The 21535-nt window shown below is 40.8% G+C and overlaps 1 protein-coding gene across 2 annotated transcripts in view; it reads right to left on the reverse strand.

The window, feature by feature from the left end:
- The window catches only part of LOC143040307 (transmembrane protein 47), a 51736-nt gene that overhangs the window by 6745 nt on the left and 23456 nt on the right, over window positions 1–21535 (reverse strand). For both annotated transcript variants that reach the window (XM_076211198.1, XM_076211197.1), the window contains exons 2-5: window positions 19773–20120; window positions 17261–17447; window positions 5808–5957; window positions 2523–2585 (exon numbers count right to left, since the gene is read on the reverse strand). In XM_076211198.1, coding sequence (XP_076067313.1) covers window positions 2523–2585; window positions 5808–5957; window positions 17261–17447; window positions 19773–19826 — 454 coding nt within the window. In that variant the 5' untranslated portion in view covers window positions 19827–20120. The remainder of the gene's footprint in view (window positions 1–2522; window positions 2586–5807; window positions 5958–17260; window positions 17448–19772; window positions 20121–21535) is intronic.

Here is a 21535-nt window from a genome sequence, read left to right on the forward strand (position 1 = left end):
AGGCACTGTGGGAGGTTATGCAGATTTATGGGATAGGAGGAAAGCTCTTGGGAGCTGTCAAGAGTTTTTATGAGAGTAGTAGAGCATGTGTCAGGATTAGAAATGGAGAGAGTGAGTGGTTTGAAGTAAAGGTGGGACTTCGTCAAGGATGCGTTATGTCGCCCTGGCTGTTCAACTTATACATGGATGGGGTGGTGCGAGAGGTGAATGCTAGGGTAGTGGGTCAGGGATTGGAGATGGTTAAAGAAAATGGAGAAAAGTGGGAGGTGAGCCAGCTGTTGTTTGCGGACGACACTGCGCTTGTGGCAGGGTCAGAGGAGGGATTGAGGAAGCTGGTGGCAGAGTTTGGGAGAGTATGTGATAGAAGAAAGCTAAAGATAAATGTGGGTAAAAGTAAGGTGATGAGATGTACAAGGGGTGAAAGTGGCATTAGACTGGAAGTGAACATTAAGGGAGAGCGACTGGAGGAAGTGGATAGTTTTAGATACTTGGGTGCAAGTGTAGCAGGAAAAGGTGGAGTGAAGGTGGAGGTAGAATGTAAATTGAGAGAAGCGAGTAAATGCCTTGGTGGTTTAAAGAGTGTAATGAGAAATAGACATTTGGGAATGGATGCGAAGAGGAGACTGTATGAAGGAGTGATTGTGCCAACAGCACTGTATGGGGCAGAAACGTGGAATATAAGAGAAGAAGAGAGAAGGAGTTTGAATGTGTTTGAGATGAGGTGTCTGAGAAGTATGGTGGGGGTTACTAGGCTGGATAGAGTGAGAAATGAGGAGGTGAGGAGGAGAACAGGGGTGAAAAAGGATTTGGGAGATAGGGTTGATGAAAGAATATTAGGATGGTTTGGACACATGGAAAGAATGAGTGAAGAAAGACTAGTAAAAGAGGTATGGAAGGCAGATGTGGAGGGAGTGAACATGAGGGGACGTCCTAGGATGAGGTGGATGGATGGGGTGAAGGGGGCTTTGGGGAAGAGGGGAATGTCTGTTGAGGAAGGAAGGGAGAGGACGGAAGACAGAGGTGAGTGGAGAATGGTTGTATATGGATGATGTTGTGACTGCATGAGGAGGAATAGGCGGGGGGGGTGGGGGGTGGGGTAGTATGTGTGAGTAAATTTTGACGCAGCCCGAAGGGATTTCTCCCCGTCCTCGCCTTATATGCAAAGGGGGACGGAGAGGGGGGGTCGCCGATTAAATGAAGCGGCCTTGCTGTGGATGTACTGTGTCTTGCGACACTGCTTCTGACCCAGGGCGGTGGGCAGGGTTCAGGGATGACCCGTCATCCAGGAGGTGCTCAGATGAGAGGAAGGGTGGGAGGGGTGTGGAGTGTATCTAGGGATGAAATGGGTGGGAGTGTTTTTATGCCTTTCCCTTTTTGGCTACCTCCCTTGGAAGGGGGAAAAAGCCTTGGTATATGTATGTATGTACATATATATATATATATATATATATATATATATATATATATATATATATATATACACACACACACAATACTCACAGAGTTTTAGCAAGTCTTGATCCCCAATCACACCAGCACAAACAATCATGTACATACACTACCCACAGATAGAAATCTAGCTACTGTAGTCTATATCCCAACAGTATCTTTAAATATCCTCAACCACCCATACATTAGTATATTTCACTGTGGCCATCACACAACACCCAAGACAAACAACATCAGTTAAGCAACATAGACAACACCTGTCCATACAGCCAGGTTGCCCCACAGTCACATACATCACTGATAAATGACATAATAATAAAAACAAATAAATGAGGTCACCCATCTCCTCTTTCGAGGCTCAGATCCCCCATCCTCTCATTGCACCCAATCCTTCATCCCTGGTCTGGTCTCCCCCACTTCCTTCCTCTTCAACATTGCTCAGGGTACAAGCATATGAAATCGAACTCCATTAGCTGTGTCCATGGTCCTTTGATCTTGCTTGCCTCTCATCCTCGCCATTACAGAGTTCTCCCACTCTTTGGTGAACCCCCACCCCCGACCACCACCCCTTTCATCATCCTCTGAACTCGTCTCTCCCATTCCTTTGCAAAAACTCATGTTTGTGCATCTCAGCCTATATACAACTTGGGAGGGCCCTAATGACTGTTGCCAGCCACTGTGGTGTAGCAGGTTTCCAGTCATTGAAACTCAAAGTAACAGTTATTATTAATATTATTATCATATCTTGTTATATTTCTTTCTGCAGAAGTGATATAAATTGATGATACTACCACAGGTTTGAATGTAATGCTCCTTTCTGATCAAAATCACCGACTTGAGCCCTATATTACTTGCAAAGCTGACAATTTTGCTCTCTCCAAGGTGATCCCAGCAGAATTTGATAAATCATAATTTTTATAATGACTATGACTGATTGCAGTGTAATTGTTTAAAGTGTGTGTCATTGATGGCAATAATTGCTTCAAATGTAAGTTGCCGTCACAGGTCCTAAAGGTAAACTAACAAGGCCAAGGAAAACTAACGCTATGCTTCAGCTTAGAAGTAAGACTTACTAAGTTCTAGTTCTTGGGCAAAGAACACGGGATACAGGATCAACGCCACCAGGACTGCGACCACTGAAAAAAGAAGAAAAAATAATAAATAAAGTGTTTAGTCAAACATATCTAAGATAGAACAAAACAGTTTGACCACAAACATCCACAGAATAAATCGTAAAGTTGTTATAACTCCTTGCAAAAATATGATTATCGGGAGTTATCCTCTTCAACACAGTAATGTAATTTGTAGGTTTATTTACTTTGTGATTAAATAAGGCGATTTTATGTAACTGACAAGAACGGAGATGCATAAAGCTAAACAAATGCCATTAAAACATGTCACTGCTTTCGAGGGATTAAATCTAGTCAGTCCCAATCCCTCGCCATATACACAGAAACTAGCACATTACCATCTCTTAAAAAAAAATACATCTAATTATGAAGAACTCTTAATTGTGAAGAGTAATGAACATGAGAGAAAATATAAAAAATTCGTTTTAGAAAACCATTAACACGACGACACTCATGTCTTTGTGGTGCTGTTGCAAAGAATCATTTATAGAAGGGGAAGTGAGAGGAGTAGGGGAGGAGGGAGAGAGAGAGGGCGGGAGAAGAGAGATGGAAGGGGGTGAGGTGGAAACGGGGAGGGGGTGGAGGAACAGAGGGAAGCGGAGAAGGGGGATACGAGAACTGGGAGGGTGAGGGAAGAGAGAAAGTGTAGCGGTAGTTGGAAAACAGGAAAACTGGGAGGGAGAGGGAATGGAGAAGGAGAAGTTGGGTGGGGAGGGGAAAAGGAGAGGTGGAGGCAGGAGTGAGAAGGTTAGAGGGAAGATAGATTGGAGTAGATATGATGGTCGGGGGGGGGGGACTGGAAAGGAATGACAAGAGGAGAATGTTAAAGATCAGATGCAACTTACCCCATACCTTAGGGTGGGAGAAATGAAGAAGAGAAGGACGAAGGGAAAGGGGGAAGAGATGAGGGAATACAAAATTGGGAGGAAGAGAGAGGAGATGGGTGGACGAGTGCGAAGGGACTGATATGGGATGAGGCAAAGTTGGAACTTTAGTTGGCAGGGGAAGGATGACGGGAAAGGGTAACGGAAGACTAGGGAGGGGAAGAGTTGGGAGACAAAATAAAATATATAGAAAAAAAAAGAGAACGAGAGACGAAAAGAAAAATAAATGAAGAAACAGTAAAAAGAGAGCGAGCAGGGGGTACAGATCGAAAAACAAAACAGAAAGGGTCTAAGGGAGTGAGGGTGAGAGAGAGAGAGAGAGAGAACGAGGAGGGGGGGAAGAGGTGAAGGCCAATAGCCGAGGGAACAGCTGAAGTATATGGTTGAATACCACGAGTGTAGTCAAGGTCACAAGAGAGAAGGTTCAGGCCAGATCGACCAGTACTGCAGCAGGCAGGCAGGCAGGGAGGGAGGACGGGAGGGGACGGTAGAGAATTTGACAGGGTCGCGTGCGAGAAGCCTGGGACCTCTGCTGTGGCGAGGACCCTGGTTTAGGGAGGGAGGGGGGGATGGTAGGAACGGAGGAGAAGGGTGCATATCTAGGATTCTAGGACATCAAGGATGTAGCCTGGGATACATGTCTATTTTATTTATTCGTTCATTTTTTAAGGTTTGTGATGCTGGCTCCCGTAATCGAACGCTATTCATTTGTTTATTTATGTTTATTTGTTTATCACCCTCTCCATGTAGTGCTTTTGTCAAAACACGAACCTGACACAAAATGTGTAAATATATATTTAATTATTGTTATTATATGAATATTTATCCAGTTTATAAGAATACCTTTTATCGCATAAGAGAAATACAAACACTGACCGGTGAAGTTAAGTTTGGGTGTTTGTAGGTGGTATTTCCACCAAACATCATAACTTTATCGTTAAGGTTCATCTCCCCATACGAGTCTAAGAGAAAATCTCCCTTATGAAAGAGTGCTCCTCTCCTGTCAATTTCAGCCGCACAGTTCCCCTCCTCTCCTTGCCCTTCTTCCCCCTCCACCCGTCCATCTTCCTCCCAGCCTCCTATTACCACTTCTCCCCTCCCCTATGATCCCTAGGCTTCCCTATTATGCTACCCTTCGCCTCTTATCTATAATTTTACATATTAACCCCTTATTTACCAACTCTCTCCAACTCTCCTTGAGAGAATCCAGTCGTACCTTCACTCCAATGCCGAACTTCATCACTCCCTTACTTTATCCACTAAGACAGTAACGACATGTGCAAGAATTCTCATATCTAAACTATGTCATAATACTACACACTTCTACATTTTTACACACAAGACTGGAGAGTAAAATCTGTATAAAAAAAAAAAAAAAAAACTCAGTAGGGACAAGAGTAGACTCGTACTCAGACCTACACAGGCACGTCGGTTTACCCTAATGTGACCCTGCGACCCAAACGTGAAGCCCTTTGGGTCATAAACCTAATTTAGAGGACAAGAATGTTCTTGGAGATGCTGAGCTGTAACTTGACACTCTAAAGAAGGACAGTCGGAAAACACCATTAGTACTCGTTATGCGTTCAGACTCGAACAGGATTGTGAATTTATATGTTAACATTATCCAGTCATTTCAAAACAAACACAATGTGGACATTATATATATATATATACATATATATATATATATATCATCTATATACATTTTATATATGCTTACCTACTTGCTTTCCAATCTACCTACCTATATTTCTAAATTGCAGTTACCTATCCTATTCCCTCACCTTTTGCAAATTTCTTTCCCATGCACAGAATGGACATCACTGTCCCTGACTCGTACTCTCCTCTTCCCTCATTACCCAAGGAAGCTTTAACCTCCCCTCAAGACAGTGACGTAATTAATTAATATTATTCCAACTAATGACGGACAATTCAATGCATATGAGAGGGAGGGCTCCGGCCTGAAATGGATTTCTATTGATAAAGACCCTCTGCAAGCCAGAATTCGTCTGCTTATCATCATAAAAAAATCCATTCCTCACTGAGACAAAATCAAAGAAGTGTGTCACTATGTTGAAGGTGTTAAAACATCATATTAAGCATACAATGGTTCAGTCTACTGTCCTCTGCAGTTTCTTAATATCTTAAACATTATTTTCATTTCCTCCAACAAATGGAGTGTTGAATATCTCTACCTATACCCAGGGTATCCAACTCCCCTTCCTCCTTCCATAGTTCTTCGTACCCCAATCCCCTGGCTTGAGGTCTTCTCCTTCCCCAGGTCCCCAAGTCACCCTCATTCCGCAAAGACCATTCCTCTGCCTCTGAGACACTTTGTACTTACGCGCTAGGGTCATGATCCAGACGGCGATGCGGTAGTAGCGGCCTTTGGCGTTGGGGTCGTTACTACTCAGCCCCAAGCCGGTCATAAAGGTGGCAAAGGAGTCCAGGAGGAGGCAGATGACGCAAAGGGCTGCGCTGGCCATGATGTACGCTGTAAAACAGGTAACGAGAGTCAGTATACGGGTTAAGATGGAGCGCGGAGTGTCACCGAGATCTTACCACGATGACGAGGAACAGTTTGGTGGTTATACAGAGGTTGTAATGTTTAACCAACTCGGCACGGGGTGATAACTTATCATCATAGGATGAGCTGTGTACATAAAATGAAATGGGTGTGATCATCACAAATTGACTCCACTCTAATGTGATACAGGGAGCACTGACAGTAATAAAACCTGGTAAAGCATCTGGGCTAGATGGGTATCACGTGGAGTGTTTGACAAAGAGAGGAACGGTTATAGTGGGTTGACTAGTGAGGGTGTTTAATGTGTGTTTTAAGTTATTCCGTCCATAACTGACGTAGCTAAGATGGATCTCCAGTGAAGCTCCCTGAGGGACGATGTAGGTTCTGTACTTCATTAGTTTGTATGTGCGGTGAGATATGCATGTGAAGTGTTTTTTGGTATGTTGGAATGACTGTGGTTGTGAATGAAGTAAAAAAAATTGTAATCAGCTCGATCATACTGATTAGATACTAGCATATGTGCGACACTGATTTACCGGACCTCTGATGTCCGTCGTTGCATGAAAGTGCTTGTGTGTATTTGAATGAGGTAAATATATACTCGACAAATCAAACGAGGGAACAATGAATAATGGAAAATCAGAAAGATTGGATGGCAATGCAGGATAAAGATAAAGTGAATCTTGAAGATATCACAACACAACAAAATGAGGTGTGGTGAAAGTTCTAAAAAAAATGAAGATACCTATCTTGTCAGGGAAGTTATTCAAAAGCATCATCGTGGTAGGATAATTAAAAAAAATTACAATGAACGTTTTCCTAAAAAAGGAATGAAAATAAATAAATGCTCACAAGAGCACTCACAAATGTACTGAGAGCACATGTTTTGGACATCCTGTATATACAGTACATATTTGTATGTATATCACTTCGTGAGTACACTTGAGAGTAATATTGTGAGTACATTTAGGACATCTTGTAGATTCACAGATTTAAAGGAAGAAACACGAACTACAAAATGCCAAAGAAATTAATTTTCAAATCTAGACGACTCAAAGGCTCACAACAAAATTGAAAATGTTGCTAAGTTAGGCCAGTACATTAAAAACGGAGCACGTCCGTTAAATAAAATTCAAATCACAAACCACAGCAAACGAGGTAATTAAAGAGTCTTGAAAGTATGCAGATAAGACAAACTTGAGAATATTTGGAGAGGAAAATATGGCCCTGAGGAGGCGAGATAGCAAGGGAGCTTCTTCGGGAAGAAGAAGAAGAAGAAGAAGAAATCTTAAACCAGATATGTTCTCGAAGAAACGAAGAGAGCAAAAGTTTACGGTGTATTAACGGCAACATTACAGTGAAATAATGGTTAGGTTACGGTGACCTTACAGTAACTTACGTAAAAGTAACGTTACTGTAATTGTGACGTTTTTGTAACTATCATAAAGATAATGGACAGTAATAATAACGTTACGGTCACGGTAACATTACGTTAGTGATAACATTATGTAACAACGTAATACATACATATACATATACCAAGGCTTTTTCCCCCTTACAAGGGAAGTAGCCAAAAAGGAAAAGGCATAAAATCATTCCCACCCATTCCATCCCTGAATACACTCCACACCCCTCCACCCTCCCTCTTATCTTATCACCTCCTGGATGACGGGTCATCCCTGCACCTTGTCCACTGCCCTGGGTCAGAAGCAGTGTCGCAAGATACAGCACATCCACAGCAAGGCCGCTTCATTAAATTGGCGACCCCCCCTCTCCGTCCCCCCATGCATAAAAGGAGAAGACGGGGAGAAATCCCTTTGGGCTGCGTCAAGTTTTGTTCACACATACTACCTCACCCCCATCCCCCCGCCCATTCCACCTCATGCATCCCAACATCATCCATATACAACCATTCTCCATTCACCCCTGTCTTCTGTCCTCTCCCGTCCTTCCTCAACAGACATTCCCCTCTTCCCCAAAGCCCCCTTCACCCCATCCATCCACCTCATCCTAGGACGTCCCCTCATGTTCACTCCCTCCACATCTGCCTTCCATACCTCTTTTACTAGTCTTTCTTCACTCATTCTTTCCATGCGTCCAAACCATCCTAATACTCTTTCATCAACCCTATCTCCCAACTCCCTTTCCACCTCTTTTCTCCTCCTCACCTCCTCATTTCTCACTCTATCTAGCCTAGTAACCCCCATCATACTTCTCAGACACCTCATCTCAAACACATTCAAACTCCTTCTCTCTTCCTCTCTTATGTAATGGTGAAGCTAATATTAAAGTAACAGTGTAACTATTGTTAGGGTAACGTTACGGCAACGTTACAGTAACACTACGATAATGTAACGGTAACTAACACGACGGTGACAGTATCGTTACGATAACAGTGACTAACATTACAGTGACGTAACGATAAGTTACGGTACCATCATAATTACAGTAACGGAAATAGTAGTTTTATTGTAATACCGTTCTGATAACGGTAACGCCAATGTTATGTAACGGCAACAATAACGCTACTAAAGTAGTAACGTTTCGGTAACGTTAAAATACGTTAACGTTACGGTAACTAACAAAGTAATAGTTCCGTTACAAAAAAGTAACATTACTGTAACGGTAGCGTTCATGTAAACTTACGGTAACGTTGCGTAGATAAATTGTAACGTTACAATAACGGTAATGTTATGGTAGTAGTAATGGTAATTGTAGCAACTGAATCTAACGTAACGGAAATTGTAGTGTTACCACAAGAAGGGTAACGTTGCATAAATGGTAACGGTAATCTTGTGATGACTGTTACAGTAGAATATGAATAACGTTACAGACTATATTATTGAAACGGTAACGATAATAACGAAGTTCTCCGCAACAAAACAGTAACGGTACCGTTGTTGTGATCGACAATTATTACGAATGTCACGGTTAACTATTTGTAACAATACGGTAATATTGTTACGGTAACGTTACTGTACTGCCAAGGTTACGTTACAGTAACGTTGTTACGGCAAATATAACTTTACGGTAACTAACTTTATTGTTAATGTAAATTTACGGTAACGGCAATGTTATGGTAACTCATGTTACGGTAAATGTAATACAAATATATTTACTGTAACGGTAACGTTATTTTACCTGTAACATTACAGTAACGTTATTGTGATTACAATTATATAGTTGTAGTATCGTTACCGTAATGTAACTGTAACAACAGCGTTACAGTAACAGAACCGTCACGGTAATGTTACGTTTATAGTAAAGTTAAGGATACGGTAAAGAAAAAAGTTACTGTAATGATAACGTTAATTGTATGTTATATTAATGTTACACTAATAATATTTTAGGGTATAATAGCGGTAACTGTATTCAGACAGTAACGGTAATTGTAACGTTATTGTGACGGTAACGGTAATTGTAACGTTATGGTGACGGTGACGGCAATTGTAAAATTATGGTAATTGTAACGGTAACGTTAATTTTAGAGTAACTTTATGCGACAATTATAAAATGTAACGTAACAGGAGTGGTAAAAAATTAAGGTACTTATAATGTTCTGGTAACGTATCAGTAACGTTACCCGAGGGCATTGTTACGGTAACAATATTACGTTACCTGTAACGTTATGAAATATGTAACGATACTGTAAATCTAGGTGTCACTGCAACGGAAACGTCACGGAGACGTTACGGTAACATTAATGTAGCGGTAACGGAATGAATTTTTTTCCAACGGTAACGTTATTGCAATGGTAATGTTAACAGTAACTAACAACACAGTAACGTTACGGTACCGTTACAATATTACGGTAACATTATAACGTTTCAAAAACGGTAACATTAACGTTACGGGTCAGATAGCGTTACACTGACGTTTACGGTAACGATACCTATATCGGTAACATTAACGGTGATACTCGCAGATATCTATAATTTCATATTGGTAATATACAATAATAACAGTAATGAATAATGATTGTCCCAGTCAAAGGCACGCACCCACTGTTTCCTTCTTACCTTAGCTCCTCCTGGATGAGGGGTCATCCCTGTCTCCTGCCCACTACTGGGTCAGAAACAATGCAGCAAGACACAGCACATCCACATCAGGATCTCCCTCCTCGCAATGTAGTAATATTAATTCGCGGGTAATATATATGGAACAAAGACAATGTAAAGTACGAAAACTAAGCAAAGGTAGTTTGATTTTCGAGCCTAATATATATATCAGGGAAAAAATACTTTTTTTCTTTTTCACAGAGCCATTTTTTTTTTCTTCTAAATTTCACCAGAGCCATGTTTTTGCAGGTTCGATTTCCTTCAAACTATTAGAAGGCTAACTCATTACTCATGTCCATGAAAATATATATATATATATATATTTCAAACAAATCAGCCTATAATTTTGGGGGGAGGGGGATGGGTGAAACTGATCGGCAGACACAGCGCCTCTGTTTCCACTGGCAGTGGTTGCGGGTGGAAATGCAGTCTTGCAATACACCGTTAGAGTACCATCACTGCCCCGATCCACTTCAAGCCAATCTAGGTTCCACGAGCGTATAGTAGATTCATGCTTTACTGGTTTTCGTTTTCCTTGGCCCTTGCCCGTAGAGTTTGAATTAGGCTTTGCTGGTCCAGAAGCGGTTCCTGCCGTCAAAACACTCCCTCGATTCTGAAAAGACTGGATCTGAGGGCAAACCATCTTCACTCGCTTCACTAGAAATCGCTCCATGATGTACGATCATCGAAAGTTTGGCATGGACGTGACGTACGAATGTAGACCTTGCTAACGAATCATTTTTTATTTTTGTATTTTTTATTCTCCCTCCAAAGATCCATATTTATGAACTAAATATATAATTATCAAATGTTCATATTTATATTTAAATTTATTTACTTTCAGTTACTAACCAAACATCTTATTCTATTTTGTTTTCTCATAAATACGCGAACGAGGTTATAAATGGGATTTCCCAGTTTCCCTCCTAGGCCTCGAGCGAGTTTGCATATGTACAGTGTACGTATGCATGCAGTGATATGGTATTGGGTATGGTGCATTGTACATGTAGTCAGCACGTTGATTGGGCAGCTAGCTGCATACAACCAATGAACTTCCCTGCATACAGGTACCATGCAATTCGCAACTAGCGACATTATGTAGCACGATAGTCGTGTAGAGTCTAGTCAACATGTACTAGTATACGCGCGCATGCAGCAGATACGAAGCTAGGCTAGGTCAGCCATTGAATTCTAGCAGCTATACCGCGTACATCAACAAATTAAAGTTGATTGATTCGTTACGTTTATAATATCGATTGATAATGCAATGATTGATCACGGGTAAGTTGTGTTTGCTCTGATCCTTTCATCAATGGTGATGGGATTCAGGGATTGCCAAATGATGGATAATGCATGAAAAACGTTGAATCTTGCCGCGGGAGCGATTTTTTTTTTTGGGGGGGGGGGGGGGATCGCTCCCGCGATTGGATTTGCGAGAGCGACATTGGAACTTTCGCGAGTGAAATCGCGCGTCGCTCCCGTGTATTTTTTTCGCTGGTGTATATATATATATATATATATATATATATATATATATGTATGTATGTATATATATATATATATATATCATTATTATCATTATTATTCTCTTTGATCTACATACGAGTATTCCAAAGGCCGAAACGAGTACAAAAGAACAGAAGAATGAAGGAGACTGCAAGATACCATAAGGCCTAAACTAGGCAGTTCCATGTTAGATCACCCCGCACTCTGCGTCTTTCCAGAGTGTGTAAATTAAGGTGTCTAAGCCTGTCCTCGTAAGGTAAAAATCCAAACCCATGTATCATTTTGTTCATTCTCCTCTGTACTAATTCTAGTGGATTGATATCTATTCTATTGGACGGAGACCAAAACTGCACCACATAGTCAAGGATGGGTCTAACGCCAGAGTTTGATAATAACTCTGCACTTTTATTCGTAACGGTCCTGGCAATGAAACTCTGTTAGCTACAATTCTGATGCTAATGCAGTGTTTTATGGATTTAGGGTTAGGACTCACTAGAACTCCCAAGTCTCTCTCTCACTCAGTACTTTGAGATATTGAAGTACATTTGCCATCTCTCTGACCATGTGAACTATTTGTTAATATCTTCCTGCAATATCTCGGCGTCTTCTCCTGACCTAATTTGGCGTCCTATTTTAGTGCTGTCTGCAAACTTACTAACATCACTACTAATCCCATTGTCCAAGTCGTTTGTATACATAATGGACGATAGGGACCCAAAACCGAGCCCTAGGGAACTCTACCATCAACACTCCTCCATTTGGATTTTACACCGTTAATGATGACCCACTGTTTTCTGTCACTGATCCATGCTCAAATACATTCTAACTCTTTTCTTCCTGTGCCTTGGGATTTGGTTATTTAGTAGTCTCTGGCGGTGCACCTTGTCGAATGCTTTGCTAAAGTCTAGGTAAATAATATCGTAACTATCATTATTACACCTTGTCGAATGCTTTGCTAAAGTCTAGGTAAATAATATCGTAACTATCATTATTATCTGACGCCTTATAGACATAAATGTAAAAAGAGAGAAGATTAGTTACACATGACTTACCCTTGCTGGGAGTCACGAATCAAATTACGTCTCTCGATGTGATTTCTAATTCTAGTACCTATTATTGATTCAAGCACTTTACCTATAACTGATGACAAAATGATTGGCATGTAGTTGTGCATAGACGATTTGTCACCCTTTTTGAAAGCAGGAACAGCGTCTGCCCTTCCCCCAAGAAACAGGCACAAAGCCAATGTCTACAGACTTATTAAATATTTCCATTAACTGGTCTCAGATTTCAATTTTACACTCTTTTAGCACTCTCGGAAAATTTTCGTATGGACCCGGGGATTTTATAACTTTAAGTCTATCAATCTGTTTGACTACTTCTGTTTTTCTAATGACGACCTTAGTAAGTCTACTTCCTTCATCCGCACTGAAGATCGGGTCACAGTCAGGTACCATATATGACTTCTGCAAATGCCACGAGAAATTATTTGTTAAAAGCCTCGCTCATTTTTTTCTCTTAATCCAACATGGCATCTTTGTCGTTTTTAATTGGGCCTATCCTTTCCTTATTATTTCGATTTTTGTTCTGTAGAGATGAAATAAGCCCTTTGGGTTGGATTTCGCTTGTCCGGTAACCTTAATTTCGTAATTAAGTTTCGCACACGTGCTCTTTTCAACCAGTCTACTTGGATCTAAGTTGTGTTTCCCGAGTTTTTATTCTGGCGTAAAGTCCTATTTTTTTTTTTTTTTTTTTTTTTTTTTTTTTTTAGCCTATCCGTCACCCATTTGTGAGTATTAGTGTTCGATCTTATTATTTTGAGGGGAATAGATTTATGGGACAAATATGAAAAATACGATTTCGTTGTGTGCCAGATAAAAGGAAGACGAACTAAAATAAAGCAAGACGAAATAATACGAAATGAAAGACTTTTTTAGTGTTATCGAATATGCACGATATAAATGTAACGTTCTTACCCCACAAAGGCTGACTCGATGACGAGAGGACATACGCAGAAGACAAAGAAATATTTTAGATTCTATATGTATGCCATGTTTTATCTTATTTTATATAATAATAATAATAATAATAATAATAATAATAATACATATATTTTTTCATTATCCTTCGAATAGTTTCATCAATCAGTGATAAATCAAGCTGTTATGAACACGCTTGTGTGGTATTCCTGGCTTTATTTCGGTCATAATACCGTAATGTTACGTTAACTTTAGTGACTACCTAAACGTGACATACGACACGGTGGGCAGTTATTGTGTGGATGTGTCTTGTCATCCGGGTGAGGGACCTGGGTGAGTCGTTCTTCCTAACTTCCCGTTCCTAAGTCCAGGTGAAGTCAGTTTCAATTTTCCAATTTCACTGTCGAATGCGGGGAAGGACGTTTTCCGTAGTCATTATTATACATTTTTTCAAAATTACTTCAGCCTATGATTTTTTTTTTTTTTTCTTTTATTCGAAGTAATTGTATTTATTTTTGTTTTTCGGTTGCTTCTTTCTTCATTCATTGCCTATTTATCGATCTATTTTCAAAGATAATATCCAAATGGTTCCCGAAATGGAACGAATCCCAGAGCGATATAATTTTTCATTGTTAAGAAAACCAAACAGCATTACTGCTATTCATTTTAGACGACTTTCCACTGCAAATAATTTCCATTGGAAAAAAGCAAAGCTATTAAAAATTATGGTAATAATAATAATAATAATGATAATAACAATAATACAGATACCAAGGGCTTTTTCCCCCTTACATGGGAGGTAGCCAAAGTCAAAGGTTTAAATCCACTCCCACCTATTTCAGCCCCACATATTCCATTTCCATTCACCATTCCTCCCTCCCTCTTTTCTTGGCTCCTCCTGGATGACGGGTCATCCCTGCATCTCGCCCACCACCCTGGGTCAGAAGTAATGTAGCAAGACAGCAATCCACAGTAAGGCCGTTTCACTCAATCGGCGACGCCCCCCACCCCCTCTCCGTCCCCTCATGCAGAAAAAGAAGACGGGGAGAAATCCCTTCAGACTGCGTTAGAATATCATTCACACATACTCCCTAACCCCATCCCCACCCACTCCCTTCCATGCATCACAGCATCATTCATACACAACCATTCTCCATTCACCCCTATCTTCTGTCTTCTCCCTTCCTTCCTCAACAGACATTCCCCTCTTTTCCAATGCTCCTTTTACCCCATCCATCCATCTCATCTTTGGTCGCCTCCTCATGTTCACTTCATCCACCTATGCCTTCCACACTTCTTTTACTCATCTTTCTTCACTCATTCTTTCCATGTGTCCAAACCATCCCAATACTGTTTCATCAACCCTATCTCCAAATTCCTTTCCCATCCCCGCTCTCCTCCTCACCTCCTCGTTTCTCACTTTATCCAGCTTAGTAACCCCTACCATACTTCTCAGGACTTTATCTCGAACACATTTAAACTCTTCCATTCTTAAGTTCCATGTTTCTGCCCCCATACAGTGCTGTCGGCACAATCACCCCTTCATACAATCTCTTCTTGGCATCTATTCCCAAATGTCTATTTCTCATTTCTTCTACTACTACTACTACTACTACTACTACTAATAATAATAATAATAATATTAATAATAATAGTAATGATAATCAATAAACAATAATAATAATAATCATAATGATTTAATAATAATAATAATAATTATATATAAATAAATCCGTAAAATATGGGAGGGAAAGCCACTTGAATGAAAGACTACAAATAAGACTCGGATGCCAAATGCGCCCTTCACTTGAACGGCTGCGGAACACCAGTCGTAACAGTGAACAAGAGAACATAAGAATGGGGGAGACTGCAAGAGACCATAAGGCCTACACTAAGTGTTCTATGTCCATTACCACCTCTCATCCCCATCCATAAAGTTCTCATTTTCTCTTAAAAAAAAAGTTTCATCGCTTTTGCACGGTTGGTAAACCTGTTCTTGTCTATTTCCTTTTCAAACTTAAATGGAGCACTAAAGCAGGACGAAAATTTCTTTAATGATGCTGATAATCACCAGCGATGACAATGGTAAGAATAAGAAAACGAAAGCGAATGAAGAAAATGAAGAGAGAAACAGAAGACAGAGAAATAGAAGAGAAGAAATAGAAGATATAGAAAAAAAGGAAGAAGAGGAAGAAAAAGAAGAAAAGACAAAGGTGAAGAAGAAAAGCAGAAAAATGGTGAAGGCAAAAAAAAAAAAAAAAAAAAAAAAAAAAGGGCGAACAACAAAGAAAACGAAGAGAAGAAGGAGGAGAAACGGAAAAGGAAAAGAAAGGTAAAGAAGAAACCACAATAGAGTAAGGAATGTAATATTAACCGAGGCTTCTTATTTTAATGACTGAAAACCTGGAGCCCTACAGTGGCTGCCATCGGTCCTCGGCCCCTCCCGTTGATCTCTTTGAGAAGAAATGTTGGACTGTTCTCTGTGTTGTACTTCCATGGGCCTGTTGCTATGTAGTGTACTGGTGGTATAATCGGAAGCGTCCTGGTCTCCTATTCGTTTAGTACCGGCTCGAATCCCGCACTCCTCTCCCAACCCAGCAGTGACTGTTATCTATTCAAGCAGTCCCTTAAGAGCATAACAGGGGTGACGGTTTCGGACAAACTACTCGGCGCCTCCTGACGTATGCTCCTCACCTTCTGTTTCTGTCACCGGCTATTAGGAGGGAAAACCTTTGGTTCAGTCCAGAGACAGACTGCCAGCGCCTCGGAGGAAGAATGTAATAGTACAAGAGGATGAAGAAGAAAACGTACAAGAATATGAAGATGAAGACGTACAAAGAAAGAAAGATTGAGAAGTACAAGGAGTTGAAGAGGTGCGAGAAGATGAAGAAAAAGAAGTACAAAGAGATGAAAAGGACTAATTAATAGGGAAAAGTGCAAATATGGGAAGATGAAGAACAAATGAAATAAAATGGAGAGGACCTACTAATAGGAGATGAAGATGACGAAGTACATCAAGAGGAAGAGGACCAACTAAAAGAAAGGGAAGAGGACTAGATACAAGAAGATGAGGACCAAGTGCAATAAACTAAAGAGGACTTACTACAAAGAGATAAAGATGACGAAGTACTCACTATTAACCCACTATCGGAGAAAAAATGACGGAAGCACAGGGAAACTGTATATTTCGACTACTATCTGTAGTCCTCTTCAGCAGAAGAGGACTACAGATAGTAGTCGAAATATACAGTTTCCCTGTACTTACGTCATTTTTTCTCCGATAGTGGGTTAATAGTGAACTTTTACATATGTGTTATAACATACCAATTCCCAAATGACGAAGTATATTAAGAGGAAGATGACCAAATGCATGAGGATGACCAGTTATAAGAGGAAGAGGGCCAAATACAAGAAGGTGAAGACGACTAAGACCAACAAAGTGAAGATTACCGCATGAATAATAACGTGATGAGGAAGGGAATTAACTATAAGACCACAAAGAAGAACAAGTGCAAAGATGTGAAAAACAACGTGTACAAAAACATGAAGAAGAAGAAAAAGAAGAAAGTTGAAGAAGAATAAAGTAGAAGAGGAAGAAGAGCACGGAAAAGAAAGCGAAAGAGAAGGCAAAGAAGAGAACGCAGACAAAGAATGCGAACAAGAACGAGAGAGCAAAGAAGGACAACAACAACAACATTGCGGAGATACGTCAACGATAGCGACTTACGTTTATCCCGGGCGCGGTAACACCCAGCCTCGGCAGTGATCCGGAACGGGAGAGGCCGCTGAGCTTCCTTCCCGATGCAATGCTCGAAGAGCCCCTGGCGGAATCCGGTCGCCATAAGCCAGTCGGAGGACGACAGCGCCAGGATCATGAGGAAGGCGGTGATGACTCCGCACACAAGGGCGATCACCTGCGGCAGGAGAGAACGAAGGACGTTAGTCGAAGTCGAGCAAGAGGGTGTGTGTATTTACCTAATTTACCTAGTTGTATTATACGGGAAGGGAGCTATGCTCGTGGTGACCCGACTTTGTATCTCTCAGCATCAAGTTTTTTCTTAAAATCTTGTGTGTGTGTGTGTGTGTGTGTGTGTGTGTGTGCGTGTGTGTTGTGTGTGTGTGTGTGTGTGTGTGTGTGTGTGCGTGTGTGTGTGTGTGTGCGTGTGTGTTGGGGGAAAGGGGAGGCAGACTTGTAAAAGAATACATAAGGACCCAATTTATATAATTTCCCCCGAGAGGGTGTAAGATAGGGCAATTGAAAGAAGTTGTGGCCAATGGCTGTACATTTGGTTTCAAAAGTCTTAAACCATGCAGTGGTTTCTACTAAGAATTATGATTTTTGGAGATTATTTTTTTCTTTTTTAAGTATCCACTTTGCAGCAATTTCTTTGTTAGAATACGGCAGAATCTCAAATAAGAAAAAAAATCACATATGGGATATTATGAGTTGGTTCAAAACTTTTGTATTATACTGTACAGAGCCACCACTCTTTCAATATCGTGGTCGCCAGTCGATTATATTTAAGCCCTTTGACGGAGTCTAGTCTCTTCGAGACTCCCTCACGGACACACACACACACACACACACACACTAATGCTAAATTGATTAAAAACGTGTTCCAATGTTATTGAAAAGAACACACTGTTTCTGCATGTGCAAACACACGGACACACACACACGCACACAATATATATACATATAAGGTACATTATTATTCAAAATATTTTTTAAAATTATGAAAGACATAAGATGATATCTTGTAAGTATAACCGAATCTATCCAAGAATAACTGAAAAAGTGAAACATAATTGAATAATGAATGAAATTAGGTTGTAATTCCACCATTAATTATTTCTTGCAAGCCAACGTCGACCTGAAGGTTTGAACCGTGACGCCAACGCAAGTCACGTGACATCAAGCCATGACGTCACGCGGTGTGAACTCGCCCCGTGTGACATCACGTCCTCCTGCGCACAATGATCCAGGGTTGCCAACTAATCATTATCTATCTTTTTATCTACTCGTTATAGGTTTTCAAATATCTATCCATATATTTATTCATTTATATATTTATCTATTTACTTATCAGTGATCTACTTTCAATCAAAACCCAAACTGCCGTGCTAAGCGTCTCCTAACGTAGGTTATAGAGGAGTTGGGGATGTTTAAAGTACTCTACCAGGTTTCAATACCATAACAGGACTGAAATAAACCTAATACCCTGTTCTTTTATGAAATTCTAACTTTGATATTGGGTCAGTCTTTGAACTAAAAATACTCTGATGACTCAGAATAGTGTGTGTGTGTGTGTGTGTGTGTGTGTGTGTGTGTGTGTATGTATGTGTAGGTGATTGATGGCGCGTGTATGTATACACACCTATGAACTTCTAACCCTTTCCCTGCAGAGGTTTCCCTCACCTGAGTAGAATTGCCAGGCGGCAGCTAGAATACACATTAAAGAAGCGGAACGGGAGGGGTGGGGTTAAACTCATCCTAGCTTCCCTGAAACTAGCTATAATCTAGGTCATGTCCTCAAATAGAATCTTGTCCTAGACTAGAGAGTTGATCTACATCACTATATAGTGTTTCTAGGTTCTTCTCCCATACTTTTTTTTCTTTCTTTCTTTTCTTTCGAGACCCTACAGCGACCTTCAGGAGCTTCCTCTTCAGATCTCTTTTGGGTCTCAAGACACAGACGGGCTCTCCAAGAAGACTTCTTTTCTTTCCAGAGACGCCCACGAGACCCACATCCGGGTCACGATCATGTGTTTGGGAATTGTTTATTTGGGCACAAACAGGCTTTCCATGAACACCTCTCTCTCTCTCTCTTTCTCTCTCTCTTCTCTTCCTTGGGCGTGGTTGTATAAACTTGCCCACTCAAAACAGGAGTAAAACCAAAAGTTGACCAAATACCCATTTCGGAAGTGATCTGCATTCTGAGCATTTAATGAACAACACAAATCCCATACAATTTGGAATTTAATTAAGAAAAAATAGATACAGGGCACTGAAAGCCTCAACCTAATCCTATAACATCAGACAAGATAAATATGGCCGCTCTTTCAGACAGAAGTGATAAAAAAAATGATAGAGTGAAAGTGAGTGAGAGTGAGAGAGAGAAAGGGGGGGCGGGGGAGAGGAGGGAGACAGACACACGCGCGCGCGCACACAGAGAGAGAGAGAGGGGGAGGGAACGTACTGGATAAAAAAAAATTGTAAGGAATAAACAGACACTTACAGCATTGATTGAGTTGTACATCATGTGTACAACGCAAAGTCTGTACATGCACATCCTGGCCGGCGGTCTGGACACGACGTACCCCCGGTCGTTGGTCCTGAGACCGGAGCCGGCTCCCAGAGCCTCTTAAAACCGGGTTTCCGGGTGACTCACGGGCGGCAAACACCCTTAGTTCTGGGTGGCACTGAACGTCTTCTCTTCTTTCCGGAAGAGCTACTGAGAAGAGTCTGTGGGTGATGGCACTGTAGAGCGCCTGCGGAAATAGTTTTTTCTTTTCTCCTTTTTTTTTTCTTTTTTCTTTTTTTCGTTTCAAGTACACTCGGGTCTTGGATGATTCTATGGTTCCCTCTACAGAAATATAAAACTTATTCATTTTGTATTCGACGCATTATTTTATTTCATAAGGAAATGTAATTCCAACGAAGAAAAAATGTACTACACACGTAACAACAAAAGTGAAAAGGTTAGGGTAACTCAAGACTTTTGTAGCCGACTGTACAGAGAGCAAATCCCTAGTATGGGTGACAGTTTCTTGGAAACCACACGCTAAGAAGCGTGACAACTTAGACGGACATAGACGGGAGTAGACAAGTAGATTCGCAATGGGTAGACACGTTAGACAGGTTGAGGGTGACGTATGGAAGGTTATATGCCCTTTAACAAGCATTTAGCCTATATTTTGTATGTTAATGCTAATTTGTTGAACAAGTTTAGCCTAAAGTTTAACAAAACTCCATAAAAACTGGCATACGCATTCAGGATAGCAGTCATGGAAACTAATTTAAAACCTTGGAACACTCCTTTATCACAATAGTTGAAAAAAGTAATAACTGCACGACAACGTCGACTATAACGACAGTTTGCTATACATAGTGATGGACATGTGTCACTTAATTGGTCGTGTTCGTTGAATTCCCAAGAGCGTGTAGGCCAAAAGGTAGAATGACCAGTGACAAAATATCCAACAATTCTCCCGCAAGATAAAGGCATGTCTGGTCTCCCTCTTGCACGCTTTCCATCTTACGGAGTCCATTCAGTAACGTACTTGCTCCATCGCCCATCATTATTTCCCGTGTACAAACCATGTGCGACTTGACCGAGTGGCTTCGGAGGGGACGCGTTGCGACCTTAACACACACCTACCTGAAATTATAAGTAATTCTTGAGCTTTCCCGCTTCATCCCCGCGTGACCCAAGGCTGACCTAAGTATGGTAATTACGCAGCACGGGTGACTGCCCAGGCGGTATATATATATATATATATATATCGGTTTGTGGCCACATGTAAAATCAATTCGGTTCCGACCAACTAATAAAGGGCAAGAACTTTCAATATCTTTATTTCTACTCCGTGGCCTATACCGGCAATTTCCCTACCCAATTCCACTTCCTCTCTTTTACCGCCCCCACAATATATTTCCCTCTGGTTTGCTCTCTTACCTAATATGGATGCCTAACGAAGGACAATTAACCACCACTGTGTCTGTGGTACTTAACAGTGGAATGACAGAGGTCAGTGTATGAGTGGGTATTGATGATCGGGAGTCTTTCTCCCAATGTCTTTAGCTTTCAGAATGTATCCCTATACAGTTTAGCTTGATGGCAGCGTCAATGGTCCAGGTAGAAGGGTGATCGGACTTTCGGGCCACAGTAAGTAGGACGTTTGGTCCACGGAATGAAATAAGAAAATGGTATGCGTTTTTGTTAGGTTAGTTTAGGTTAGAATGAAAAAAAAAAATATACATATATATATACATATATAT

Source organism: Oratosquilla oratoria, chromosome 28 (assembly GCF_046742065.1).
Source record: "Oratosquilla oratoria isolate Oo_2021 chromosome 28, ASM4674206v1, whole genome shotgun sequence".
NCBI lineage: Eukaryota > Metazoa > Arthropoda > Malacostraca > Stomatopoda > Squillidae > Oratosquilla > Oratosquilla oratoria.